This window comes from Bos mutus, chromosome 29 (genome assembly GCF_027580195.1).
Source record: "Bos mutus isolate GX-2022 chromosome 29, NWIPB_WYAK_1.1, whole genome shotgun sequence".
Lineage (NCBI taxonomy): Eukaryota > Metazoa > Chordata > Mammalia > Artiodactyla > Bovidae > Bos > Bos mutus.
The window spans coordinates 6,392,103-6,419,074 of NC_091645.1; the positions used below are offsets into that span (position 1 = coordinate 6,392,103).

The window sequence follows — 26,972 nt, forward strand, 5'->3', positions numbered from 1 at the left end:
TGGCAATGGCAACCCACTCCAGTGTTCTTGCCTGGAGAATCCCAGGGATGGAGAAGCCTGGTGGGCTGCCGTCTATGGGGTCGCACAGAGTCGGACACAACTGATGTGACTTAGCAGCAGCAGCAATAACATTATTGAAATGTTGAATTTTGCTGTTTTTGTTTTTCCAGAGATAAAGAACAAATCATCATAAAAAAGAGAACATTAGACTACAGACTAGACAGTATTACATATGGCAATAGGGTAACTGGGGCCTGCAAAGAGCAAGGTCCTTGTTTTCTCTTCTTTTTTTTGGCCAGTGTGTTCTTCCCAAGCAAAACACTGGTTCTGTCTCTCCCTCCAATCCTCCTTCCTCTTCCTCCTTTGTTAATGCCCAAAATATTACCTGAGAAAGTGAAGTGCTATAGACAAGTAAGGAAAAGCTCAGTCCTTTCTCTTACCTTGCACACTAGGACAAACATATAATCCTGATACTTTATATGTGTATATATATATATGCGTGTGTGTGTGTGTGTGTGTATATATATAGTTGTTGTTCAGTCTCCAAGTCATGTCCAACTCTCTGTGACCCCATGAACTGCAAAAAAATATATATATATATATATAATATATATATTTATTTATATAATATATATATATATATATATATATATCAGCCTAAATACTGTTAATAATAAACAACATTTTACCTCCATCGAGTGGAAGGTTTGATGGTGCTAACCCCTTGCAGAGGTGCTCTGCTTCATAAAGTACCCTAATATATAGTAACCCTTTTGGTTCCTCCCAGAAATCACATGAGATGAGAAAGAGTGGTTCTTCTATTTTTTACCACTAAGCAAAGAGGCTGAAAGGTATTAACTGATTTGCCCAACATCAATCAGGGCCAGCTCTTGTAGCCACATTTTGGGTCCCCTACTCATATTGCCTCAATAAGCTTTCATCACTGAGAAGTTTCTCTCAAACAGATACAAGAACGACAAAAACGAAATCAACAGTTCCTTTGTGTATTTCATGACAGATATCCAGATCTGTGTTTTTTACTTCATTTATGAAATAACCTTTTCTCTGTATACACTGAGTACTAATTACACTGAGTTATATAAAAAGATGAATCCATATGACAAAAGAAATAAAATGTCATTAATACTAAATTTTTAAAACTTAATTCTAACAAAAATAATTATGAATGTATGACTTTTTAAGATTAGAAAGGATTTATCCACTCAGTTATGAGCCAAAAAATATTACTGAGCAGGCAATGGAGTGTCCCCAGTGGCTCCATGGCAAAGAATCTGCCTGCTAAGCTGGAGACATGGGTTTAATCCCTGGGTCAGGAAGATCTGCTGGGGAAGGAAATGGTAACCCACTGTAGCATTCTTGCCTGGAGAATTTCATGGACAGAGGAGTCTGGTGGGCTACAGTCCATGGGGTTGCAAAGAGTTGACACAGCTTAGTGACTGAACAACAACACCGCACTGGGTATTATGCATATAACAGGAAACAAAGAACCCTCTGTCTCTGTCTTCAAACACTCCATCCCTCAGATGCAATGGACATACCACAGAGTTACTCAGTGCCTAAGGCGGGGGCTCTAGGAATCTAACCCAGTCAGGGATGGTGTCAGGAAAACGTCCTTCAAGAAAAAGCAATTAAGGTAAAGTCCAAAAAAAAAAAAGGAGCTATTTAGGCAAAAAGGAAGAAAAAGGCAGAGGAGGGAGTGCAAAGGAAAGAGCAGGAAGTAAACTTTGAAAGTAGAATAATGTTGAATCTATTGGAGTAGAGGTGATCACCCAAGGAGACAGCTAGGGTGAGAAAAGGCATGCCGCAGATAAAACCCTATGTAACTCCACAGCTGAGTACAGTTGGTCAGGTTAAGGAGGAACAACCAGAAATATGTTACAGCATTACCATAAACACTGACTTTGCACTGAATTCTCTCTTCTTCAAGCAGAGCTCAAGACAGCACAGGGAATAGTGGGCCCTCCATATCTCCTGGGCATTGATTCTAGGAGTCCCGATGGAGACCAAAGCCCCAGCTGCTCACACCCCTGACATAAACGGCACAGTAAAATGAATGCAGTTGGCACTCCATATCCTCAGGTTTCGCATCCAGATTCAACCAACAGCAGACCTGACTGCTTTGGGTTGTAGCCAAGGACAGCAAACTGCAGATACCGAGGGCCAACTGTAGATATTATTTTTGTTTCCTGAAACAGCATTCACATAGAATGCAAAAAATAACTCCTTAGATACTTTCTTACTTTCATTGTTTCCTTTAATCCTTAGAACAGTCTTCACCAAATGAAGTCTATACCACCTGCTTTTTTACTGAGACTTAAGGAGATTATTATTTTGTAAACATCCAGAATGACAGACCCAGAATTAGAACTCTGATTTTAGAATCCTTTGTCCACTGTACTTTCCAGGACACCACACAATGGCCCTGCTGGCTTAAAAATCCTAATCTTCCATCAAACCCTTATTAAGATCTTGCTGTGTGCCAATGAACAAGACAGAACAGGTTCCTATCTTCATGGAAACTATATTCCACTAGTAAACTGACTAATGTCGTAAGGTCAGTTTTCTCTTAATTCCCATGTGCTTTGGAGAAAAAAAAAAAATACCCCATGACCCAAGAAAGGCAATGAAGTGTTCAGTTAGGGACTCCGTATCTCCAGCGTCTCCTGTGTCCATTTCCACTGTTATTTAGATTGCCTGGTGCACTCTCTCCTGTGTGACCACAGGCCCTGCCACTCTGTGAGCAAAGACACAGCCAGGAAAGGTGGCAGTCCCCTGCACAGGCGGCCTGGTGTCTGGCCGATCCTGCCGGCCATGCCAACCATCTCGCTGATCACACTGTTTGCACTGTTCACTGAACCTGTGGTGAGCAAGGCGCGAGCTATGAGGCTGGAAGAAAGCGCGAGGAGCCCTAGGAACTGCAGATACGTTTATTCTCTGGGGGCGGCACTGCGGCTGTAGCAGCCGTGCTGTATTCTCTCCTGGTTGACCCAGTGGACACAGCCCTTCCGCAGCCTCACCAGCTTAACGTAGCCATCAGTTCAGTTCAGTCGCTCAATCGTGTCCGACTCTTTGCGACCCCATGAATCGCAGCACGCCAGGCCTCCCTGTCCATCACCAACTCCCGGAGTTCACTCAGACTCACGTCCATCGAGTCAGTGATGCCATCCAGCCATCTCATCCTCTGTCGTCCCCTTCTCCTCCTGCCCCCAATCCCTCCCAGCATCAGAGTCTTTTCCAATGAGTCAACTCTTCGCATGAGGTGGCCAAAGTACTGGAGTTTCAGCTTTAGCATCAGTCCTTCCAAAGAAATCCCAGGGCTGGTCTCCTTTAGAATGGACTGGTTGCATCTCCTTGCAGTCCAAGGGACTCTCAAGAGTCTTCTCCAAAACCACAGTTCAAAAGCATCCATTCTTCAGCGCTCAGCCTTCTTCACAGTCCAACTCTCACATCCATACATGACCACTGGAAAAACCATAGCCTTGCCTAGACAGACCTTTGTTGGCAAAGTAATATCTCTGCTTTTGAATATGCTATCTAGGTTGGTCATAATTTTACTTCCAAGGAGTAAGCATCTTTTAATTTCATGGCTGCAGTCACCATCTGCAGTGCAGTGATTTTGGAGCACAAAAAAATAAATAAAACACGTAGCCATAGCACAGCCCTAATACCACCCCAAGGGTTTTTTAAGGTGGAGCTTATATATACCTTGGGGCTTCCCTGGTGGCTCAGACGGTAAAGCATCTGCCTACAATGCGGGAGACCTGGGTTCAATCCCTGGGTCATGAAGATCCCCTGGAGCAGGAAATAGCAACCCAGTCCAGAATTCTTGCCTGGAAAATCCCATGGACGGAGGAGCCTGGTGGGCTAGAGTCCATGGGGTCGCAAAGAGTTGGACACGACTTCACTTTCACTTTCTATATTCCTACACAACAAAAGCAGCCTGTGGGCAAGCCAGTGCCTCGGGAGGCACATGCACAGTGCCCTAAGTGAGCTCAGCTGTTACATAACGATTATTTACAAAGTGTGGTGAGAGGGCGGGGTGAGAGAGCCTGACCATCCCATCTTGGCTAACTTGCTCTTTCCCGACACTCATTGGGACCGTTTCCTTCTCACACATTCACCCAAGGGTTTTTCAACCCGCTCTCCTGTCTTGGAGCCCGGCTACCTGGGATTCTGATGACTGTCACTGTTAGGGTTACGTTCCATCAAAACCTCTGTGTGCTGGAGGTGAGAGCTTCCCTAGGGTAAAGCTTGGTAGAGTGAATCCAGCTACACTTCTAGCTTCTAGCCTGTGCTTTGTAGCAAAAGTGGCCCCAGCTACCCGAAAGTCTAACTGTCCCTCCAGACTTGTGTTTCTTATCCTGCCTGCAGGAGAGAAACGGGGTTGCTGGCAACCGTGTTCCCAATCAAATCCCATGCATCATTTGGCCCGTTTCTCCTGTGCCATGCTCCAGAAGTTAGTGGACACTTGGGAAGAAGAAAAGTGATGTGCTGAAAACAAAAAGGGTGGCAGGTCAGGTTAATGCAAAAATGTTAAAAAAAAAAAAAAGCACCTGAAACTCTCTGGAAAGTTTACAGGTTAGCAGGGTCCCTTCTGTTACTGGGGATGCATAAAACCTCAATAGCTGGAAATAATGTCCATTGGGGCAGGGTGGGGGCGGGGATATCTCATATTCCAGAATTTTGAAGGACACCAAGTGGCAAAATACAGGGTAGATTAAATGGACTGGGATTTCAGTGGAAAGAGCAAAAATAGGAAGACCACACAGTGGAAAGGGACAGATGAAGACATGGGAAGCAGTGTGGCAAAGAGGCAGGAAGCATGCTTGTCATAGGGGCTGTAAAAACAGTGGTTTGTTATCAAGGGACTGGACGTCTCAAGCAACACAGGGTCTCAAAGTTACAGTCGGCAGTCCCAAGGCAGGTGGGCTCCAAACACAATTCGGTCCCTTGCCTGGCAAAGGCCAGTCAGTCTGCCAGCCAGGAGGTCAAAGGAACAACAGGAACCTAGAGAAAAAGGATACCTTCTTGTTAGAGTTTCTTAGTCTGTGAAACACTGACTGCAGAATCACTTTAGGGAAGCAGAGTGCTTGTCAAATGCATGGATCCATAGAACCCAACCTAGACAATCAGAATCTCTGGGGTCCCGCCTGGGTATATGACAAATACCACAGGTGAGTCCTATATGCTATTAAGTTTAATAACCACCAGCTGAGATAATCAAATTGAGTGGCTAAAGCCTTTGTTTAGACACTGCCTAGTGCTCTCTCTCGGAAAAGGCAATGGCACCCCACTCCAGCACTCTTGCCTGGAAAATGCCATGGACGGAGGAGCCTGGTGGGCTGCAGTCCATGGGGTCGCTAAGAGTCGGACCCGACTGAGAGACTTCACTTTACTTTCACTTTCATGCATTGGAGAAGGAAATAGCAACCCACTCCAGTGTTCTTGCCTAGAGAATCCCAGGGACGGGGGAGCCTGGTGGGCCGCCGTCTGTGGGGTCGCACAGAGTTGGACACGACTGAAGCAACTTAGCAGCAGCAGCAGCACAGCTCTCTCTTGGTCCACAGCACCTAGAACAGAGCTGTCTAGACATAACAGACCCCTAGTTACAGAGCTCTCACATTCCTTCCTGGGGGTAAACCACACCAGGATCTCTCTATATCACCTCCCTGAAGGTCAGGCCACATCCTCTGAACACAGGTGAACTTCTTGATTGTGTTCTGAGAGGCAGTTGTCTCATTTCTTTAGAGGGAAGAAGGGTATAGGCCCTCTGTCTGTAAGGCTGAAGCATCAACTCATTAGAGGCTTTCTTCACCAGAGGAGATTTCAGTTCCCAGAGGGGAGACCAGAAAGGACTACTTGGGAAAGAAAGGCGGGAAAAAGACTCTAAGAAACCATGTCAATCAGGCACTACTCGTCAAGACCCTAACTTGAATGTAGTGTGCCAGGTGCCAAGGGCAATAATACTGCAATGCTCCCTGGCAGAATTGTTATTCGACTTTTAGGCCTAAAAATAAATGTGTGAGGAAAGTTTCTAGGAGGTAAAAAAGTTCTAATTATAAATCAGTGTATGTGTTCACTGAATTTGTATTTTCCACCCCATAAGTCAGACTAAGTAAAATCGTGTTCTAAGTCAGGAGTTCTTACAGTAAACCCTAGTTAAATGCACCAACCACTGGCATGCAGAATAAAAACTGAATTGGAACCACTATCTCCTTTCTGGTGACCCCCGACTCCTACCTCTACGGTCCCCTCTGATGATCAGGTTGAGGGGTGCCCCTAGTTTTAACGTTTCCTTTCAGAGGCTCCCAACTTTAGGAAGCCCGTGCTGTATACCGGGCACATCTACATACAACCACAATACCGCAATTTTGCTTCTAGGTTTGCAACTTAACCAGCTGCCGCACTCCCGGGTAGGCGGAACTGACATTATTGTTTAGTCGCCAAGTCCTCTTGGATGGGTTTTCCGAGCCGGTGGTCTGCAGCCCGCCAGGCTCCTCGGTCCATTTCGTCCTCCAGGGTTCCCACGAACAACCCCTTTAACCTTCCTAGTATCCCCTTCGACATCCTTTCGCGTTAATGATGAACGAACGGAAGGCCAGAGACAAGAAAGCAGCCTTGAACTCAAAGGCAGCAGAAAGCCCGTTCCCAGATCTCTTCCCCTGGTGTCCTTGGATGCCTCCTGTCCCCAGTCCGAGTCCCACAGCCCCCCAGCCCCACCACCACCACGGAGGAGCGCGCAGTCACCTCTCGTCTACCTTCTCTCCGCAGCTCCAACGGCAAGTCGGTCACTTGGGCGCAGAACGAGAAGAGCAGCCGCGGGCAGCACCTGTGGCAGAGGCTGTCGGTGCACATCAACAAGAAGGAGAACCCCAACCAGACGGCCGTCATCAAGCCCTTCCCCAAGAGCACGGAGGGTCGCGGCGCGGGGGGCGCGGGGGGCGCGGGCGGCGGCGGGCCCGAGCCCCCGGACACCGGCCCCAAGGCGCGCCCCGCCGCGGCCGAGGCCGAGGAGCGCCGCGCCGTGCCGCGCGCGCCGTCGCCCATCAGCACGCTGAGCCGGCACGCGGGCGGCCACCCCGACGACGAGGACGCGCGCTCGCTGCGCTCGGAGCCCGCGGCGCGCAGCAGCTCGTCGCAGGGCTCGCTGCTGGAGCAGATCAGCAGCGTGGTGACCCGCTTCACGGCCAACATCAGCGAGCTCAACTCCATGATGCTGGCCTCCCCGGGGGCGCCCGGCGCGGGCGCCGCGCTCTGCTCGGCCTACCTGATCCCCACTGAGATGCAGCTGCCCGCCGCCGTGATGACCACGTTCGCGGAGATCCAGCCGCCGCCCGCCCCCGAGGGCCCGGGCGGCGCGGCCCCGCCGGCGGAGGGCGCCGCCCGGGAGCCTTCCCCCTCGGCGGCGGCGGCCGGGCCCGAGGCTGCGGCCGGCAAGGCGGACCTGGAGGAGCTGGTGGCGCTCACACCGCCATCCCCCTTCAGGGACTCGGTGGACTCCGGGAGCACCACCCCCAACTCGCCCGTGTCCGAGTCGGCCCTGTGTATCCCGTCGTCCCCCAAGTACGACACACTTATCATCAGAGATTACACCCAGAGCTCCTCGTCCTTGTGAATGTCCTTGGAAACCACGCTGGGGTCCCCCCCGCCCCAAGGAGCCGAGACCCTCCGGTGTCCCCACAGACAGCAAGGACAGGCCTGGGCGCCTGCTTAAGACCCGGAGGTGGAAGACATCGCGTACACCCGCAGCGGAAACAAGGGATCAAGAGTGCTATCTACCATCCACCGACGAAGACACCAACCACAAATCTTTCGGCAGATTTTCTTCTAGTGGCCTTAGAAAATATGGGCTTTTACGAAACACCGCTTCTACTTTTGAGGGCTCACGAGGAGTCTGTTGAACCAGTTACATCCCAAGTGCTTTGCTCTAGGGAAACAAGGAGTGTGAAACAGCAAAACGGAGGGTTGAAAAGACATAGTTAATAAGCTACTGTAAAAAAAAAAATTTTTTTTGTTTACTTTAATTCTTTTCCCAGAAGATTCTTTGATTCACCAAACATGAATGTACATTTTCTAACAAACTCAAAATCTGGGACCAAAACATCAACCTTTCTCTTCCTCTTTTTTTTTTTTTTTTTTCCCTTTTTCTTTCCTTTAAAGACCTTGGAAAGCAGACTTGGGCCCAGTATTTGCTGAGGCGTTGATATGATTGTGTCCCATGGGCAACACGCAACTGTGTGATGAGGGCCACGCTGATGTATGTAGGGCTTTTACCAGACACTTTCCAATTTGGTTGTGACCTCCACTTCCAAAAGCCTGCATCCTGGATTCCACCTAGTTATTTCAGTTCACCTCCATTAACCAAGAAAACCAGTGGAGATTTCTTGACTATTTCACCATGTTGCCAATCAATACTGGAGTAGCAAAAAATATTTTCTGGAATACTGTTTTGTAATTCCCTCACTGGGGTGCGTTGTGTAGCTGGAAATTCTCTTTCTAATAATAATAGTTCTTGAGCTCCAGCTTGGCTATCTCTTTCATGAAATGTGGCCACTCATTATGAATGCATTGCCAGCTAAAATATTTAAAATACGCATTTGGGCTTCTTCATTCATTTCTTCTGAGAACCTGACGCACAAAGAGCTCCTCTGTTCTTTTCAAGTCCCACCACGGGAAGAATGGTCCGGAGACCCAGTGAAGACACTGTCGTGACTGGAGGGGCTGTTCAAAAAATTAACATGATCTTAACACACTGGAGGCTTTAAAACTGTCAAGTCGGCTCAGCAGAGATTTAGCTACGCCAGTAAGCAGTGATTTTAACTTTTCTCGGCTGCTTAAACAGGGCAGCTATGAACTATGACACATGTAGATGTTTCAAAGCAATACAGAAAACTAAAACAGAGGAACCTTAACAGATACAAACCACACCATCTTTCTTAGCCATTCCAAAAAGAGGCAAAGCAATTATTAATATTTTCCTTTTTAAGATAATTATGAATATAATTTTGTGCACTTCATACTGTCACTTTTTAAAAACTGCAGAAAAGAGATTTAAAGTTCTAATAGACATATCTGTGCTTTGATAGGCTCCTATAGATAGAATTCAGCTCAAGACCTGCATCCGCTGTCATTTCTTTCTTCCTCCCATTACAGCTATCCTCAGGTGCCAAATGTTTTTGATTTTTAAATAAGGATAGTAATAAAAGGAGGAGGTATCCTATAAATTTAAAGTCCAGTTGACCCAGCCTTATACTAAAGATAGCCTTATGAGAAAGATTTGCTGTAAGGCAGAAGTATATTTTTAGCAGAGAGAAAAATAAATAAAAACCTTTTTCCTTTTGCTCAATATCCTTATTTGGTATTTTTTATTTCACATCTACTTAAAAGAAGGAATTGAGAAATGAAAATATATCTATTACCATAATTTATCATTCTCTACTTTTAAACGTTATAATACACTGTTTTACCTTTCCTGATAACTATCCTCATATTAAATTATATTAAATCAAATCTCCCAATATAAAACATTAAAAGCTAACATTAATTTACTAAAATAGAAATTTTTAAAAAATCAAACCTCCCGTGCAAATTTGAAAATAGCATCGTTGGAGCCCCTTGATCCCAAATATTATGAGACTCTTGAAACAGTCAATCTAGCTAAGTTTTGTGGTTTCATTGAAAGCAAATGTCTGCGTCTACTTGAAAAACAAATGTAAATATTTTGAAGTAAATATTAATATCCCTGGATTCTCATCAAAGGGGTGGCATTCACCTGGGGGTTCCTGTCTTGATTTCTTAGGCATGGAAACCTTCCTAAGTATGCTCTATCTAAGTTTTTAAATTTGTTTCAAAGAACCATTATGTTGGTTTCCACTGTATTCTCAAATGCAAGTTTCACTGTGTTGACCAACAGGAAAACACTTTTAAAACTTTCTCCATGATCAAATTCCTTTTCTATTTTTTTAGTGACATATTTCCTTTAAAAGTATACTACCATATGAGAAAATTCATTAGAAATTAAAATTTAATGTGAATAAATTGCCATCATATAATTCTATGTGAATTAATAGTCAACATAAGAAAAATAATTTATCTAATTAGAGGAGAACAAGAGGTATTTTTCTGTGTATTTATATAACCCTTTGCCACTTCATTCAGTACATTGTATAATATATAATATTATTGGTAATGCATTCTTGGGATCTTTTATTTTGGAATGATACTAACTCTGTCTCTTTGCCAATTCTAATACCAGGTTCCAAGTTAAATCTACAGTACAAAAGAGAACTGAATATTCATTCTAGGGCTAGGATATGAACTTCACAATTCATTTGAGTACCTATTTTCACTGAATTTCCTAGAAAACAATCTGTTCCTGGTGCCCAGTGATAATTGAGGTGGGACCAGCATGACTCAAGGGAAGGGGAAAGTGCAGTGAAACGCTGAGCTTCAGAAGAGCGACCCTAAAGGACAGTTTGGTCCCGGGATTAAAAAGAGAAGACCTGGTTCGATCAAGTTGTACGGATGATCTGAGCAATCCACCCATTCTGTATTGTGGGAAGTGGTGGGGACCGCCTGAGAAGACCGTGTCTGCACCGCGAAGAAGCAGAACCACCTCTCTGGGTTAGGGGTGGGGAACAGAAAGGGAGTGTGGAAAGGAGAACATGTGAGATTTGACTGAAGCAAAGAGAAAAAAGCAGACCCCTGAATGTGCTAATCCTTGTTAGTAACAGTCTTTCCCAAGTTTCTGCTGTTACCAGCGTGTGATCAGAAAGACTAGGAACTATTTCTGACTGTCAATGAATTGTATAATTCTGTGCAGTTCTGTGACTTCCAAACCAGGAATAAACTCTTTAAAAAAATTTTTTTCCTGTGCTAGTCTCCCAGCAAAATGTATGTGTTTCGGAGACTTCAAAGGTTATTACCTGAGTTCACATTTAGCCACAGCTTATTAATAACCCTCAAGCTGTCAGAATCTCTATAGTTACCATTTACAATTTTATACTGTGAAAAATATACAGATCAGTGAAAACTGAAAGATAAGTTGGAATTCACTTTAAAGAGGGCCTGAAGCCTGAGAGATGCTCTACTATCTGTTGAAGAATGAGGCATGTATGAAATAGTTGGCCGAATTTCACTGATCTTCCCAATGTGAACAAATATACTATGTATATTGTGTGTATTTCTAGAATTCAATGGCAGCTGCTGGTGGTGTTGTAATTAGAAATCTATATAGAATATAGATGTTTTAGAGAGATGGTGCCAATCCTAAAAGATTTGTGTGGGCTACAAGTGCTTGTACTTACTTTTTTCTGCACTTTAACTGATTTGGTTTTAAGATGGTGTGCGTGTATGTTTTTCTTTTATTTTTTTCTGTTGTTGCAGCTTGTGCTATTAAAATGATAGAGAATGTTAAATTATTTTGATGTGAATTGCAAATGATTTTTTCATAAAGTTTAACATTTCTATCAGCATTGTTTTGCTTTGTACTTGTATAAATGTGTTTTATTTTAGTACTTTAAAATATACTTGCCTGTTTCTCAGTTGTCTAACTCATGTTAGAGCTGGTATTTGTGAAGTCAGTTACTTTTTGAAAAATATTAAAAAAGAAACTATGACATGACTTTAAGATTCTTCCCCTTAAATGTTTAGATTGTTGTCTTAATAGTGTTTTCTGTGACCCAAAGAGCCATACTATTAATTCACCTTAAATTCTGAACAATCTGTACGTTCAAGTTATGGGGTTTACAAAGCAGCCTGTGGACAATAGATTAAAATATAAATGTAAACTAAGCACAAAACAACCAGAGATGCTGTCCCCAAAGGCACCTGCAAATACCTTTCAAGACATAAATAAATACTTATATTAAAACAAGGAAGCATGTAGGGAATAAGTCTTGTGTGTGTCTGAAAATACCAATACAAATTATAGGTGTAGTTCCACAGTTATCTGTGTTGATAGAAGATCACAAAAATAATATAAATTATGTGTGTGTGTATATATACATATATGTGTCTGCATATGTATACAGACTTACACACATCAACATAGATATTTTACCTTAGAATCTATATAGTTTTGTATGTGTATGCTTATGTGTGTATGTATGGGCACATCTATATAATTTTTCTGGAAAAAATTACTTATTAACTCACTTTTTGCTTTGATAGATTCTTAAGCAAATTTACACTCCCTGAACACAAATTAGCTAAAACCTAAAAGCATAATGTAGATTAGATGAATGATGTATGGAAAAGAAAAACAATGTAAATTTTTTAAATATATCTTCTTTCTACTCCCCTATATTATTTGTACACATTTAATATGTATATACACATTTATTCTTATACGTATATAAGTGGATACAAAGTATGTCTGAACTTACAAAAGAAAACCTTTTTTTGTCAGACTCTCTAATTCAGTCTCTTCTAAGTAATCCAAATGGGCATATGTTTATGTGAACTTAAGGTTAATATGAAATACCTGGACTACATACAGAAAATTATCTCCTAAAGATCAAAAGAGTTTTGTAAGACTCCATAGAATCACAGGAGGTCAGATAAAACCAGATGATGCAGTAGAAACAGCATTAAATAGGATTAAAAGTCACTCCCTATTGCCCTGTCCCATATGATCTTGGATGAATAACCTTGACATCTATAAAACTCAGTTCATTTTTATTTAAATGCAGACATGAGTAACAATAACCTGTGAGATTTATTTCATTTCCAGCATTCCTGGTATGTGGTAAATACTTAATAGGTGATAGCTATCAATGGCAACATAGTATTTTTTATATAGTTAATATCCAGCAGGCAGCTTAGATATATTAAGTCCAATATTACTTGTGGAGTGGTAACAAATTCTTGTCCAACATAAGGCATATATCATTGCGGGGGAAAGCCTATGGAGGTTGGAACTGTCCATATAGTATGACTTAGTAAAGTGATCTTAAGCACCACAGAAAGAACGTTTTTCTTCTGTTATAGTCTATGCTGCATGCTAACCAGTTTGGGGGTATAGTATGTAAATGATCAGTTTGTAAAAATTAACAGTTCTCAAACATTTTCTTTTTTATGGTGGCTAGCTAGATAGGTAGGTGCGTGCTAAGTCACCTCATTCATGTCCAGCTCATTGTGACTCTATGGACCTTAGCCTGTCAGGCTCTTCTGTCCATGGGATTCTCCAGGCAAGAATACTGAAGTGAGGTGCCATGCCCTCCTCCAGGGAATCTTCCTGATCGAGGGTTCGAACTGGTATCTCCCACTGCTCCTCCACTGCAGGCGGATTCTTTATTGCTGAGCCACTAGGGAAGCCCCAGATAGGTAGGTAAATAAGATTATATTAATGAAATTGTCCCCTTAAAAACACAGTAATTTCATTTTTTTTTCTCAAAGTATTTTGAAATATGAAATCAGTTACTACATTATTTTTTAAGAATAATTTCAATAGATAAGTTTTAAGAAGAGAACTTCAGACTCAGGTTTCCTGGCCATGTTTATACACCTAAACAAAAAGTATTATGGGAAAACTTAGCTGAACCTCCACAAGAATAAATATTTTAAATTAGCTTTAACTCCAGACCAAACACACTTATTTTTGTCATGACATGTCAGTCTTTTTGTATGAACATTTATACAAATATATGGTATATAGACCAGACACATTTGGTTTATGTATATATAACTTGTATTTTGTCTCATTGACATAAAGCAAAGCCTTACATAACTAGCATGTTTCTGTAACAGGATAGATATTATATAATAAATTTATTTCTGTAACAGGATAGATATTATGTAATAAATTTATGAATTATATGTCCATGAAAATTATAATTTAATATATAAATTGGCTTTTCTGAACTGCTAAATGGTAATAGTTTTTAGAGTTTTAAATGTTTGGAAATCATAACAACTCCAAGTTTAATGGCTGCCTTTACCTCAGAATTTGCCACTCTTCTTTAAATATGCTAATACGCATTAACCTTGGAAGTATTTTTACTTTTATTTTTTTATGAGTAGTCTTCTCAGAGTAGAACTTCATAGAATGAATTTCAAAAATGCTATGATATAAAATTTATAATTTGTAGACAACTTTTTCTTTCAATCTTGAAAATTAATTGCAATTTCCATGATGCTCTCTTAAGGATTTCAGAGAAGAAAACATAGAGTCTATCATCACTTTCAGAGCCATTCTACTGAATCATGGAATGCCTTTCTTCATTTTATTATCCTCTTTCCTCCTGTCTTCTGATTTCTCAGAGCTCGACCAGCACTTTAACTTACTCCCAGCAGTCAAACAGAAGATTTTCTTTTTCTTTTTCAATCAACATGTTGGATGGTTTCCTTAATTCTGCCAGCCTCAGATGAAGCTATACATGAAATAGTAGCAGTAGTAGATGTTAAGTAGCCAGTGAACTATATTCCAAGAGCAGTAAAAGGCTATGGGAGTATTATCCAGAACTTATTTTGGAAACTCTTATCACATGTTTTCTAATTTACCTAAGTAATCAAAATTACATGGCCACATCTAACACATGTACCATACTGATGTGATCCTACTCCAGCATGTTAAAAGCCGTGATTTCCACCTTTCACTTCCCTGTATGCTGGGGTACTTTCTGTCATGCACTTTCTCTCTCTAAAGAGCTCAAGTCATATCACTAATCCTGCTACATTCACCCCGCTCTTCAAGGAGGCATGAAACACTCTAAATGTATACAGAGAGAAAAGGGCTTATTCTGGGATTGCAAATACCCACTCTAATAATCCAGGACAATCAGCAAAAAAATCAGGGGACTATCCTGACTAGTTCTATTCAGTCACTATGAGAGCAAGAACACTTATACTTTGCATAGTAACAAAAACCCCCAAATTTAATTTTAAGAAATAAGAGAAGGCTGAGATATAACCATTTCTAACTGATAAAGTGGTGGTCAGGAATCCAAGAAAAATGCAAGTAAGAAAGATTAGGCTAATAAATAGATAAAAAGTCTGAATAAATTAAAGGAAACTGAGAGGCCCTAAGAAATAATGCAGTTGTGTTAGTGATGTTATTTGCTGAAGCAACACCATCAGCTAACCTAGCTCTGGTATATGCAAAACACTGGGGAAGGTGAGTGCAAGATAAACAAAAGTAGGTGTAGGAATATTGACGTCTGGCAAGAAGTAACACAAATTAAAATGTATTAAAATGGCCAATTTTAAATTGGTGAACAACATATAGTGCATGAACCAATATGTGCTTTAAAATATGGGTTTAAAATATACAAAGTAAAGACTAATAGAAACATACACACACACATACAAATTCCACAGTCACAAAGAACCTCTTTAATATACTTAAAACACAAATACATTAAGAAGTCAAAAAAAAAACAAAATTTAAAGGAATCGAGTAACAAAACAATGAATAATGAAATTTATTTAGAGCTTTATAGGTATTAAAAAGAGAATAGACATTGTTTTCATGAGAGTTTCATGAAACATTCACAAACATTAACCTTGAATTTGACCACAAAAAAGACCTTAACACATTCCAAAAGGTAAAAATCATATAGACTACATTCACCAACTTAAAGTCAAAATTTTTAATTAAAAAAAAAAAGTGATACCCCTCCAAAAAAAACTTGGGATCTCTCTTCTAAGAGCATTTTTGGTTAAAGAGAAAAACTTAACTATATCTTACCTAGAAATGAAGTTATTGAAAACCCTGCACACAGTACTCTAAAGAAAATGTTTTACTCTAAATGTATACATTAAAAAATTAACTAAAAATAAATTAACTAGACATTCAGTTGAAGAAGTTGAAAAATAATCAATAAAAAAACAAAGAAAATACAAAAAACATTGAATAAATTGGAATTAATACAAGAAAACAAACATCTAACAAAAAATTTTAAGTGATCATTAAAACCAAAGTCTTTTAACTTGTAAAGACCAACACATTGATGAACATCTGTCAAGCTTAATCTAGTAAAAAAGAAACCACAATTACTATTGTGAGAAAAGAGATATAGCTAAACATTAGAGAAGATATGCAAAAGAAAACACTAGGTAAAACTTTGTTTTCAATTAATAAATTTTAAAATATAGATGAAATAATATTCTAGGAAAATATAAATTATCAAATTGAAACAAAAACAAGTAGAAAATGCAGATAAACCAATATTGATAGAATATCATGAAAAGGAATTTGAAAATATTTAACTCTAAGTGTAATAAGCTTAAACATTTTAGTTTCATCATGATATAGAATACGGATACATGGAAATATCTATAGCTCATTTTATGAGGCTTTTATAACTTCGGTACACCAATCAGACAAGCAAGGACATAAAGTTATAAACTATTCCCATAAACATCAGTTTTAGAATCCCATATAAACTATTCATACATCAAATTTTGAAATTTAATAAACTAATAATACTTCATGACAGTTTACACTAGGATTTTAAATGTTGCTCAATATTAGGAAATCAATTATTATAGCTTGCTACATTAAAATGTAATTATCTAGTAGATAAGATAGAAACATTTGATCAAGTAAACAATTTCTGATTAAAATAAAACAACAACTAAAAATAAAAGGAAATTTTTGTAAGATGAAAAATTTCTATTATAAACCTATGGCAAACATAATACTGACAGAAAAATATCAGAAGAATTCCCATTAAATCAGGAATGAAAGATGTATTCCATATATCCACAATTCTAAACTGAAAATGAAATTTTTCAGTTCTTCTCAGCACATTTTCTGAAAATTAAATAACGTGCAAGCATTTATTGCACCCAGACAGTGGCCTTTCTTGGGACAACCATTTATACCTGTACTGTTCTGGCAAACCAGAACACAGACCCATTCTAAATCACTAGTATTTACTATGGTATTTGATGTTCTAGATAAAACTCTAAGTCAAGAAAAAGAAAGTAGATATCACTGGGCTTCCCTGGTGGCTCAGAAGTAAAGAATGTGCCTGCAGTGCAGGAGACCTGGGTTTGATCCCTGGGTTGAGAAGATCCCCTGGAGGAGGAAATGGCAACCCCCTCTAGAACTCTTGCCTAGAGAATCCCATCGACAGAGGAGCCTGGCGGGCTGCAGGTCAGACACGCCTGAAGTGATGCAGCAGCAGAAGCAGATATTAATACTTAGAAGAAAGAAATAAATCTACTATCAGCAGATTCATTAACCTATAGAATCTAAAATAATCAAAAGATGAAATATTAAAAGATTAAGATTAAGAAAATTATTAAAGCTTTCCCGGTGGCTCAGTGGTAAAGAATCTGCTTGCCAATGCATGACACATGGGTTCAATCCTTGATCTGGGAATTTCCCACGTGCAGTGGAGCAATTGAGCTTGCGCGCCACAGCTACTGAGCCTGTGCCCTAGAGCCAGGGAGCCACAGCTACGGAGCCCACGTGCAGCAACTACTGAAGCCTGAGTGCCCCAGAGCGCATGCTCTGCAGCAAGAGGCGCCATCACCATGAGAAACCTGTGCACCGCAACTGGAGAGTTACTCCTACTCGCTGCAACTAGAGAAAAGGGTGCAGCAATGAAGACCCAGCACAACTAAAAATAAGTAAATAAATGAAATCATACAAAATAGAATAAAAATAAAAGTCAATGTAATGATATGAAAGGGCAAAAGGAACAATAACTAGATGAGCTATATGACTTTGAGCAAGCATTTTCTTGTCATGGGTTGCTCATGAGCATCATAAGATCTGCTAAAGTAATAGGAAAACTTAAAGATATAAACAATGATCTTTTAATTGTCAAAAATACGGTAAAGTGTGCTTGATGAAAAGGAAGCAAAGGGGAAGAATGTTGGTGAAAGCAGTGTCTCCGAACACTTCCCTAAGAGATTTCCAAATAGAATTTTAAAGAGTCAGCACCTGCTAACCAGATAGATACAAGCAAGGAAAACAGGCACAGGAAACAGCCTGTCCACGGAGACAAGAAAGTGCATAGAGTGTTCAGGGAAGTAGCATTAGTTTAGTAATTAGAGCTCCTTGGGAGGATTAAATGAGATAAAATACATGAAGTATGCAGTGCTGGGCACGCGGTATATGCTCCTTCAATGCTAGCTGCTTTAATAGTACTACTAGTCATTGTAGGAATGGCAGTGCTAGATGTCTAGATCTCACAGAATACTATATAAAATCTAAAATACATGTAATCATTCAGTTCAGTCCAATCACTCAGTCGTATCCAACTCTTGCGACCCCGTGGACTGCAGCACACCAGGCCTCCCTGTCCATCACCAACTCCCAGAGTTTACTCAAACTCATGTCCATTGAGTCTATTGAGTAATCATGCATCTTTGTAAAACTGGTTATTCTACTTTTATTCCTGCATATATATGCATCTTTTTCTAACAACACAACTAAATTCAACCATTCAGAGCTCAGAAGGATCCTAATCACCTGTGATCACGTGTGTACACAATTGTTTGCTGTAGCAAATACCAGAACTATAATAAATTCAAGAAAGAAATTGATATTGATATTTACAATCAAATTTGATGAAATGAAAGATGAAATTAGTAAATCACCTATGGTTAGTAATTAATAAAAAATAAATAAATAATACTCAATAATAACAAAAATGCAGAGAATATAACAAAGGCATGCCATATTTAAAACTGGGGAGAAAAAAAAAAGAAAGGATTTAGAAATATACAAATTACATTGTGTATAACTTTGGTCAAACACGTTCTTCAGTTCTGAAGCCTCCTGCAGTCACTTAAGCCTCTTTTTATAGATCTTCTTTCTTCCATAAGCTTCAACAGCTGTTTAAGGTCAACATTTCCAAGATTTTCAAAGTTACTCTATAGGCTTTATGCCATTGTAAGCATCCATTTTCATTTCTCTGTCTCTTTTTTTTATTGTGGTAAAGCACCATGAAACCTACCCTCTTAAAAGTATTTTAAGTGTGCATTACAGTATTGTTAACTGTAGGCAACATTTATGTAGAGCAGATCTCTAGAATTTATTCGTCATGCATAACTGAAGCTTCTTCACAGGAAACAACCAATGCAGAGGACACTACTATCTGGATTTCACCAAAGGTAGGCCAGGTAGAGAGTCACGGAATTCAAACAAAAGCCCTGGCAGCCTCACCATGACATAGTCTAACTAAAATGGGCTGGACAGGAGACAGAGTAAGCCTACTGGGGCCTTACAGAACAGCTCATGAACCTGAATCAAAGCCAGAGTAACAGACACCAAGAGTGACAGTTACAAAGGCAGGAAGGGCCAGGGAGGCAACTTGCTGGTGAAAAGTTTCACAATTCTCCCATGTTGGGATGTGGGCAAGTCCAGAGGGTGCGAAAAGCCATACTCATTTTGGGAGAAAACCTTACTGTAGTGTTGGGAGGTCACAAGAATGGCATGAACACTGAGAAAGGCTAGGGAGGGCTCACAGCTAAGAATGAGACTCATGTGGCTTCAGTATACCTTCATTTAGACTACTAAACACTATTAAGCACTGAGTTACTTTTGATTATTTTTCAACTTAATATTGGTTTGAACATGTTTGGCTTAATTTAGAAACAAATCATGAACATTATCAGTTCAGTTCAATTCAGTCCAGTCGCTCAGTCACGTCTGACTCTTGGCGACCCCATGGACTGCAGCACGCCAGGCCTCCCTGTCCATCACCAACTCCTAGAGTTTAACCAAACTCATGTCCATTGAGTCGGTGATGCCATCCAACCATCTCATCCTCTGTCGTCCCCTTCTCCTCCTGCCTTCAATCTTTCCTAGCATCAGGGTCTTTTCCAATGAGTCAGCTTTTCACAACAGGTGGCCAAAGTATTGAAGTTTCAGCTTCAGCATCAGTCCCTCCAATGAACATTCAGGCCTGATTTCCTTTAGGATGGACTGGCTGGATCTCCTTGCAGCCAAGGGACTCTCAAGAGTCTTCTCCAACACCACAGTTCAAAAGCATCAATTCTTTGGCGCTCAGCTTTCTTCACAGTCCAACTCTCACATCCATACATGACCACTGGAAAAACCATAGCCTTGACTAGATGGACCTTTGTTGGCAAAGTAACGTCTCTGCTTTTCAATATGCTATCTAGGTTGGTCATAACTTTCCTTCCAAGGAGTAAGTGTCTTTTAATTTCATGGCTGCAGTGATTTTGGAGCCCCCAAAAAATAAAGTTTGACACTGTTTCCACTGTTTCTCCATCTATTTGCCATGAAGTGATGGGACCAGATGCCATGATCTTTGTTTTCTGAATGTTGAGCTTTAAGCCAAATTTTTCACTCTCCTCTCTCACTTATGCAATTTGGTTTTTTTAAACTCCAGATATATTTTCTAACATTAGATCATGAAAGCAAGGTGTTTTTGCCATACTGTATAGTGTCTACTCTTTGCAACCCCATGGACCATGGACCACCAGGCTCCCCTGTCTATGGGATTCTCCAGGCGAGAATACTGGAGGGGGCTGCCACTTTGCTCTCCAAGAGATCATCTCAACCCAGGGATCTAACCCATGTCTTCTACACTGCAGGCAGATTGTTTACCAATGAGCCATCTGGGAAACTCCAGTGTCATTTCAGCCTACCTTTAAATTATATTCAATATCTAAACTACATATAAAATGATCCCAAGCCTTCTTTTGTCACCAAAACTTGATTTTCGCTTCTGAATGTAATTGAGAGTAATTTTCAAGAAGCTTTCTGATAAATAGAAAAAAATTGAAATTTACCTTTGTATATTATTTATTCAAATAACAAATACTTTCTGGGTGTCTGCTATGTATGTGCCAGGACAATTTTCTAGATTTGAGGGAATCCAGCAATGAACAAAACTAAAATTATGTTTATATGGACCTTACTTTATATTATGTGTATGAATATGAGTGTTGATGGAAAAGACAAAAATTAAAAAGGAAGTTTAGTATACATTATGAAATGATAAGTGCTGTGGAGAAAAATAAAGTAGGTAAAGGAGACATAAATTCTGGAAAGGGGAGTAATTTTAAATACGTTTATCAGGAAAGATTGTTCCTGATAAATCAGGAACAAAGACTTGAAGGAAATAGAAAAGCAAACCATGAATATATCTGGGGACAGAATATGGCAGGCAGAGAAAATAATTAAAGCAAAGAGCATGAGGAAGGGCTAAGACTGGAAAAGTTAGGAACTGAAATGGCAACCCACTCCAGTGTTCTTGCCTGGAGAATCTCAGGGACGGGGGAGCCTGGTGGGCTGCCGTCTATGGGGTCACACAGAATCGGACACGACTGAAGAGATTTAGCAGCAGCAGCAGCAGCAGCAAGTCTAGTGTGGCTGAAAGGGACTGAGCCTTAAGTAGGGCAGTCAGAGCTGATCTTAGTAAGCCCGGCATCAACTCATGAAAGTTCTGGAAGTCAGTATAAGGAAGTTGGCTTTTATACTAAAGATTTTGAGTAAAAGAGAAACATCTGGTTTATTTTAAGAGAAGCAATCTGGAAGCCCTGGAATAAATTGTTAGGAAGTAAAGTTAGAAACAGGGAGGCTAGTAAGAAACTATTGCAATAAACAGACATAATAATAGTGACTTTGAGGCCATGGTGGTGGCAATGGAGGTCATGAGAAGCGGTCATACTTTGTGTATGTTTATAAAGTAGACTCATCAAGCTTTGCTGATGGATGTGTGCTGGACTTTAAAGAAAGAAGAGTACAGAATAGCTCCAGGGTTTGGGGACGGGATGGAGTGGCCCTTAACTGAGTTGAGAAACAATTCAGTCAGAGATGTGGGTTCGATCCCTGGGTTGGGAAGATCCCCTGGAGGAGGGCATGACAACCCACTACAGCCTTCTTGCCTGGAGAATCCCACGGACAAAAGGGCCTGGTGGGCTAAAGTGTACAGAGTCACAAAGAGTTGGACATGACTGAAGTGACTTGGCATGCACACACCTAAAACTTAGGATTTTTTTTAATTCTAAGGGGTGTTGCGAGATTACGTATCACTATGAAAGTGATGGTATTTCCTCCAGAAGAACAGAGCACCTTGCCCTGGCACGTGCTATCACCTGCAGAACAGAGGCCAACGGAACCCTTGAGATGCTCCCAAACAAGTTATAGGGGTTGTGGTTATCTGGGCAGGTGGCCTAGAGAGGGTTATGCTGGAGGTAGGACTTGAAGGACTACCATGCAGAGATTCCCCTTGGCAAAGGCAATAGAGGTACAAATGCATGAGTGTGAACTTCAACCATCTCTGATAAACATGGGAGGACTTTGTAGCACTCAATATAGAGTGCTTATGAGGAAGTACCAGGAAAAAGGTTAAGAAGTTTAAAAAAAAGGAAAGGAAGAAAAAGGGGATCTCCTTGGTGGTCCTGTGGTTAAGCATCCACCTTGCAATGCAGGGAATGTGGATTTGATCCCTGGTCAGGAACTAGGACCCTACATGGCACAGGGCATCTAGGCCTGAGGGCCGCAGCTCCTGAGCTCACGAGCCACAACAGAGAAACCACCCCGCTGCACACAAGAGCCTGCATGACGAACCAAGGTCCCTCCCACCACAACTGGCGCAATACAGCCAAAGAAATATATATGTTTTTTTTTAAGGAAGGAAGGAAGAAAAACAAACTTACATGCTTTGTTAAGAAGTTTAAACTTTCTCTTTATGGTGATAATAAGCCATTAAAGGTTTCATAGAGTACTTGGTAGAGACAGTTTTTGTCTTTGTAATGTACGATTCTGAGAAGACGAAAACTATGGAAAAGAAATAGGGAAGGAGAGTTGGGGGCAGCTGGATCCATTAGAAGGCAATGTTGACAAATAATGAGAACAGAGCTGTAAAGATGGTGAAGAAGTGGTAAATTTGGGAAACCTTAGGAAGGAGTTGATATAAATTAGTGATGATCAGGGTGATGTGAGATGGAAAGAAGTGGGTGATATCTCTGTGTCTGGGGTGGTACCTAATATAAACTAGAGTCTCTGCTGAGTCAGGCAATGCATGAAGAGGGGCAGCTTTCTGATGAGTTCTGTTTGGGAGTTGAGACTCCTGTGAAGTGACAGTCAATACATTCAGATAGTACTGGACCATAGGGGTAGAGCTCAGGAAAGAGAATAAGTGAGGATTACAGCAAGTAACAGGTGAGTGATGCAAAAGGGGATTGGAAAGGTGTTACCAAAGGAAGTATTTATCAAGGTACGAGCAGGGCTAGGCAATTAACTGGGAATTCATAGGGAGAAGTAACAGTGGGAAGTGGCCATAACTCCTAGGACTGAAGGGTAAGAGGGAAAAGGGTTTCCTGCATGGTAAGACCTGCAGCTATGGTGGCGTTTTGGAGCTGGGCGATGCCACATTCCCCCAATCAAAGCTGTCCGCACATGTCATCTGGGCTGCCTAGAACTGTCTGATGGTTGACTACAGGAGATACACAGACTCAGGAGAAGGTAGTCATCAGTCCTAACAGCTGGTCCTTTACAACAGCTGAGGGAGACTGCCCCATGAACAACTCTTGAAGCAACTGTCCTTGCATTAAGATGGCATTACGTTTCGAAGTGACAACTGTTCACCTCTACAATGCTAACTGCTTGGTAACCAGTGAAATTAGTTAAAGCTCTAAATCATTAAAATCAGAAAGGGACCATAGAGACCATCTGCTAAAGTTTATTATTAACACATCTCTGGATGTGCACATTGTCTAGGAACTAACACATAAAGGGGATACACAGAAGCAGAAATTGAACACAACTATAAGTTATTCATTTTACAATACAACAATCGCACACACATGGTGGGGTAGAAAGCAAATAAATCCATACGGATTTTAAAGAAAAAACAGAAAATGTAAAGTGACTTCATGTGTTCATGTTCTTCTTCCATGAGGAAAAACTTGAGAAGCATTATTTCCACTTCTCTCATTGACCTTAATATTGGAGCCCACAATATCAATTGGAGTCCAACTCTTGTCAATTCAAATTTTGCATGACCTTGAACAAATTTTTTAAATTGTCAGAGCCTTGGATATCTCCTTTGTCTCTCATGATGATAATGCCTAAACATAAGCGTTCTGAGGATGAAATGAGAGCATTTGTGTTAAATACCCAACATAGTATCCGAATGTGTACTCCTTCCGTTGTTAGCATTTCTTCCCCTGGAGATGTGGTTACACAGTGTTGCTGATGTGCTCAATGCCACAAGTAATTCATGAACAAGGAGGAAAGGGAAAGACTGAGCATCTGCTCTGTGACTGTAACTGGACATGGAACATACGTAGTGGCATTTAATCCACACAAAAGCCCTGGTGAATTAAATTGGAACCTACTTCCTAGCTCCCTTTCCAGAGGCTTCCTGCTCCAGCACACTGATTCTCTTTGGTTTGTATCTTCTACTTTCTCAACATGTAATTGCATCAGCTTCCAATGACAGAGACATTCACATCTAATTTGCCCCCTCGCCGCAGCCTCTCTCCTGATTACCATGGTGACAGGTGGCTTGAAAGTCATAAATGGATGGGATTCTGGAGGAGCTGAACAGAGCAGCTGGTGGGCCAAGGTCATAAAGGCACTCTGATTCAAATGATTTTAGGATATTGGGATCAGACTTGAAAATCTTTCTCCCATCCAGTTCTTTCCTAGAGACAGTAAATTAGGATGGTCCCAGATGACTTCTCACTCTTCTTAACTAGAGAATATGAGATGCTCATGCAATCACTAACTAGCATCAAGGGGTAAGAGATGGTATACAGCAGTGTTTCCCTCAGCATTCTCCAGACATGAGGCTGACACACTTCTGACTCAGAACTCCTGGCCAAGGGATTGTAGCCACTGCTAACATCATCCATCTGTAGACAATATGCTAAAAATTTGTTCTGCCAACAGATAGGCAAGCTGCATGGAACAGCATCTGGGAATGTGGGAAATGGTCGTCTTTCAAGATTATGCATTATACCCCATGTTGGCCTCCCAGGACCACTGTGATTAATATTTTAAGTCAGTTTTGCCAACACTGCTGTTCAGGGACGACACGCCGAGCATCCAGAGAGACATTCAGAGTGCTGAGAAACGTGCACCTATTTGAGCCAGGCAAACAGCTCAGTACCAGCACACCTTGCCCGCTGTCGGGTCCCAACTGAAGTGACAAATCGTGTCTGGACAAAGGATGGCAAGAGACGAAGAAGAGGGAAAGGATAAAGCTTAGCAAGTTTTTCACTAACATTTTGATTTTAGAATGTTCAATAGATCAAGCGTTCATGAATTGTAGCCAAAATTCTTGAAGATGAAAGAAATAAAGTAGAAGGTTGGCCCAAGGTTTTCAGAAGACTAAGTATGGCAAGTTTTCTGCAAAGAGCAATGGACTTAACGTGTCCTCAGTTCTGTTTACTATTTACTAACAGTCTCAGAATTCTCATCATTAAGAAATCCTCCTTTGCCGGATTAGTGGAGGCTGAATCAAAGTAATATTTGTGATCAATGTCAGTCATGAGCTGTTAGTTACTGTTATTAATTTTAATAAGATAAAATCCCATTCTAAATAAGCTCTGTATCAGCTTTTTGAAAGGAACATGATCAGACAGCTAAAATGCTAAAACTTGAACTAGGTCTTCTAACTTTAGTTCTTGATGTCAGGTCTACCTCTGTGACATCCCAATGCCTCCTCCTTTAACTAAACTCTTGCTGTATCTTGGCAATTTGCAAAAGAAGTTGCGCTTCCGGGTCACAAGTGTTCATGGCTAAGTGTCAATTTCTTCGAGAAGCAAGGTCATACAGTTAAGCATTCCTCTCTGTCGCCTTTCCCCTTGTGTCTGCATCTCCCCAGAATGGCATTAGCTGTCAGTTGCCTGGTTCCATAAGTTGGAGTAAAAGAAAACAATAAGCAAACAGAAGTACTTTTAGTTTGAGTAAACTTTGGATAAACAGCAAATTGAAAGGCAAACAGACGGACTGTGACCTGGATTTGGCTCCAACAGATCTGGACAAAAATTCGAGTCTCATCACCAACTAGCTGTGAGATCTTAGGCCAAGTAATTTAATTTCCCTGAGCCATGGTTTCATTTTCTGTAAAATAGGGATAATAATGATGCCAAGCCTATCTCAAGGTTGCTTGGATGAAAAAATAATGTAATAATATATACAAATGCCCTTGTCATTATAAAGAATTATAAAATGATTAGCCATTAGCTGTTATAGCAGGTATTAAAATGCTAAAACGTTTCGGCTCAATCTGCTATCTACTCCATTCTTCTAATTGTTCAGAAAAAACTGCACCCATGACTCGTCTCTTTTTTCCTTCCTCCCTCTCTCATGCATTCATAGCAGTCATTTGATCTACATTCAAAATACATACAGAATCAGAACACTTGACACCAGTCTGTACATGTGTGTATCAGTCACTCAGTCATGCCTGACTCTTGGTGGCCCTGTACGCTGTGGCCCACCAGGCTCCTCTGTCCGTGGGATTCTCCAGGCAAGAATACAGGAGTGGGTTGCCATTCCCTTCTCCAGGGGATTTTCCTGACCCAGGGATCGAACCCAGGTCTCCAGCATTGCAGGCGGATTCTTTACCATTTGAGCCACCAGGGAAACCAATCTACTTCCACCCTGTTCAAAAGCTCACCATCTCTTGTCGGAGTTTCAGGGAGAGCCTTCAACACATCTCTGCTTTCACCTTTGCCTCTCTCCTACCTCCTTCCCCACCCAGCTCCCCCCACCCCCAATTTTTTCAGCACGATAGCCAAACCAATTTCTTTCAAAATAAGTATGACACTCTTCTACTCAAAACCTTCTAGGACTTCTGATTTTACTAAAAATAGAAGCTAAAATACTTACAATAGCCTTCATAGTCTTTTTATTCCTTTAAGGCTGTCCTTCTAATAAATCACAACATATATGTCAAAACAATTTGCAGTCTCTGAAGACCAACTAAGAGGCTGTGAAACCATTCACTTCCAACTTTAACCTCCCATGGAGTTTGGACAGATTTCAAGCCACTTTCCTATCTGTT

At 40.9% G+C, this 26,972-nt stretch overlaps 1 protein-coding gene across 1 annotated transcript in view; it reads left to right on the plus strand.

Moving 5' to 3' along the window:
• The window catches only part of GRM5 (glutamate metabotropic receptor 5), a 643,551-nt gene extending 635,915 nt beyond the window's left edge, over positions 1-7,636 (plus strand). The window contains exon 10 of the mRNA XM_070365141.1: positions 6,793-7,636. Within this exon, the coding sequence (XP_070221242.1) occupies positions 6,793-7,636 (844 nt within the window). The remainder of the gene's footprint in view (positions 1-6,792) is intronic.
• The last annotated feature ends 19,336 nt before the right edge of the window (positions 7,637-26,972 follow it).